This window comes from Aplysia californica, unplaced genomic scaffold (genome assembly GCF_000002075.1).
Source record: "Aplysia californica isolate F4 #8 unplaced genomic scaffold, AplCal3.0 scaffold00237, whole genome shotgun sequence".
Taxonomy (NCBI): Eukaryota; Metazoa; Mollusca; class Gastropoda; order Aplysiida; family Aplysiidae; genus Aplysia; species Aplysia californica.
Window position 1 is genome coordinate 832,959 of NW_004797507.1, and position 1,764 is coordinate 834,722.

At 45.7% G+C, this 1,764-nt stretch overlaps 1 protein-coding gene across 1 annotated transcript; it reads right to left on the minus strand.

The window, feature by feature from the left end:
* Positions 1 to 51: 51 nt before the first annotated feature.
* LOC101863441 (translocation protein SEC62) lies at positions 52 to 1,135 on the minus strand. Its single transcript, XM_013083501.2, has 2 exons — positions 995 to 1,135; positions 52 to 352 (listed from the first exon to the last, which is right to left on the minus strand). The coding sequence occupies exons 1-2, from the start codon at positions 1,089 to 1,091 to the stop codon at positions 78 to 80; spliced, it is 372 nt and encodes a 123-aa protein (XP_012938955.1). The 5' UTR covers positions 1,092 to 1,135; the 3' UTR covers positions 52 to 77.
* Positions 1,136 to 1,764: the final 629 nt, after the last annotated feature.

The following is a 1,764-nucleotide window of genomic DNA, read 5'->3' on the forward strand; positions in this document are numbered from 1 at the left end:
CCCCCCCTGAAAAACTCAGCTCTCTATGGCTATTTAGGGTTGTTTCATCAAGTCACCCCAGCCCGGCTCTATGTGGGTCACCGCAGCTTCCTTTTTCCCTGCACGACCCAACACAACTTGACAGACTTACTCTCCGTCAACGCTTCGCCTTTCTCCTCCTCCTCCTCCTCTTTCTTCTTTTTCTTCTTCTTTCCTTCTTTGGGCTTGGGCTCGTCTCGTGCGACAACGTCGTGCTTGTAGAGCGGCCGGAACGAGTCGAAGAATCCCACGTCCTCCGTCAGATTGGGCAGCAGCCAGAAGTGATGTTTGCCGAACGTGAGGACCCAGATACAGCAGAACAGAATCAGGCGCACTGGAACAAAGACAAGCTTGTTGAACAATAGTTTTGTCATAGTTTGTTGAGTTTTACGGCACTTGCAACACAAATAGTTCATAGAAAAGCTGAATATTTCCAGGTGTTACAAGACAGTGACAAACAAAGAAAGGAGGAGAAAAAAGGATGAGTGATGCTGGATGTACGGAAGAAGGAGCAAGTCACATGAATGTGGCCATGGGACCTGGGAGCAGTATAGAAATAAGACAGACAGACAAACAATTGAAGAACAGAAAAGAAGTGAGAACCTACCAGTGACACCCTCCAACCACCCACACAGACAGAAACAACAGAAGAACGGAAAAGAAGTAAGAACCTACCACTGTCACCCTCCAACCACCCACAGTTTAGTTTTAGTAAGAGTTTTACGGCACTTGCAACACAATAAGGTCATATAAGTACTGAAGATTAAAGGTGTTACAAGAGAGTAACAAACACAAAAAAGAAGGAGAGATAAGGATGATAGATTTTTTATAGGAAAGAAGGAGGACAGATACGGATGATAGATGTTTGACAGGAAAGAAGAAGCAAACCACAGCAGAGCACCCGCCAACCTACAACAGAGGAACAGAAAAAAAAAGAATCTAGCGGTGCCACCCGCCAACCCCCCGCGGTACTCACCTACAACAAGGGAGAGAATAAATCCCACAAATCCTGCGGCGGCCAGACTGAGATAGTAGACGCCGATGCGAACCTCCTCAGGCCACAGTGGGAACATACATAGGCCGATCGCCCCCAGCACTGTAGACAGACACACACATAGAGGGGAATACACAGGTTACTGGTTTAGGAAGCATTTTACGCCACTTGCAACACAATTAGGTCATATAAGTGGCGGAGATTAAAGGTGTTACAAGAGAGTAACAAACATAAAGAAGAAGGAGGAGAGATAAAGATGATAGATTTTTTATTGGAAAGAAGAAGCAAACCACAGCACAGCACCCGCCAACCACCCACACATACAAGAATGGACACTTCCTGCATACACCGACACGAACAAACACACATTGCTTTGATTACTTGGAGAACACCATTTGTGCCAGACAAGATCAGAGCGCCCGTCAACCACCCACATCCTATCAGAAAAGGCAGGTACACTTGTTCCATTAGCCCAGTCTAGCGGAAAACACAACAGAACTTTTGTTTGGTTTTTGTAAGTTTTACGGCACTCACAACTGTATAAGGTCATACGAGCGCCAAGGGATGGATGTCTACAGAAAAGTCCTTACAGGGAATCAGACTTACTCTGCTCACCTCTCTAGCTTCAACAGCACAAAGTCTGCTTCGACTATCAAGGCACCCCGGATATAGCGGGTCACAAGAGTGTGACAAACATACAAAAGAAGTAGAGGAAAAATGACGATAGAAAGGATTAGGAAAGAAAAAGCAGC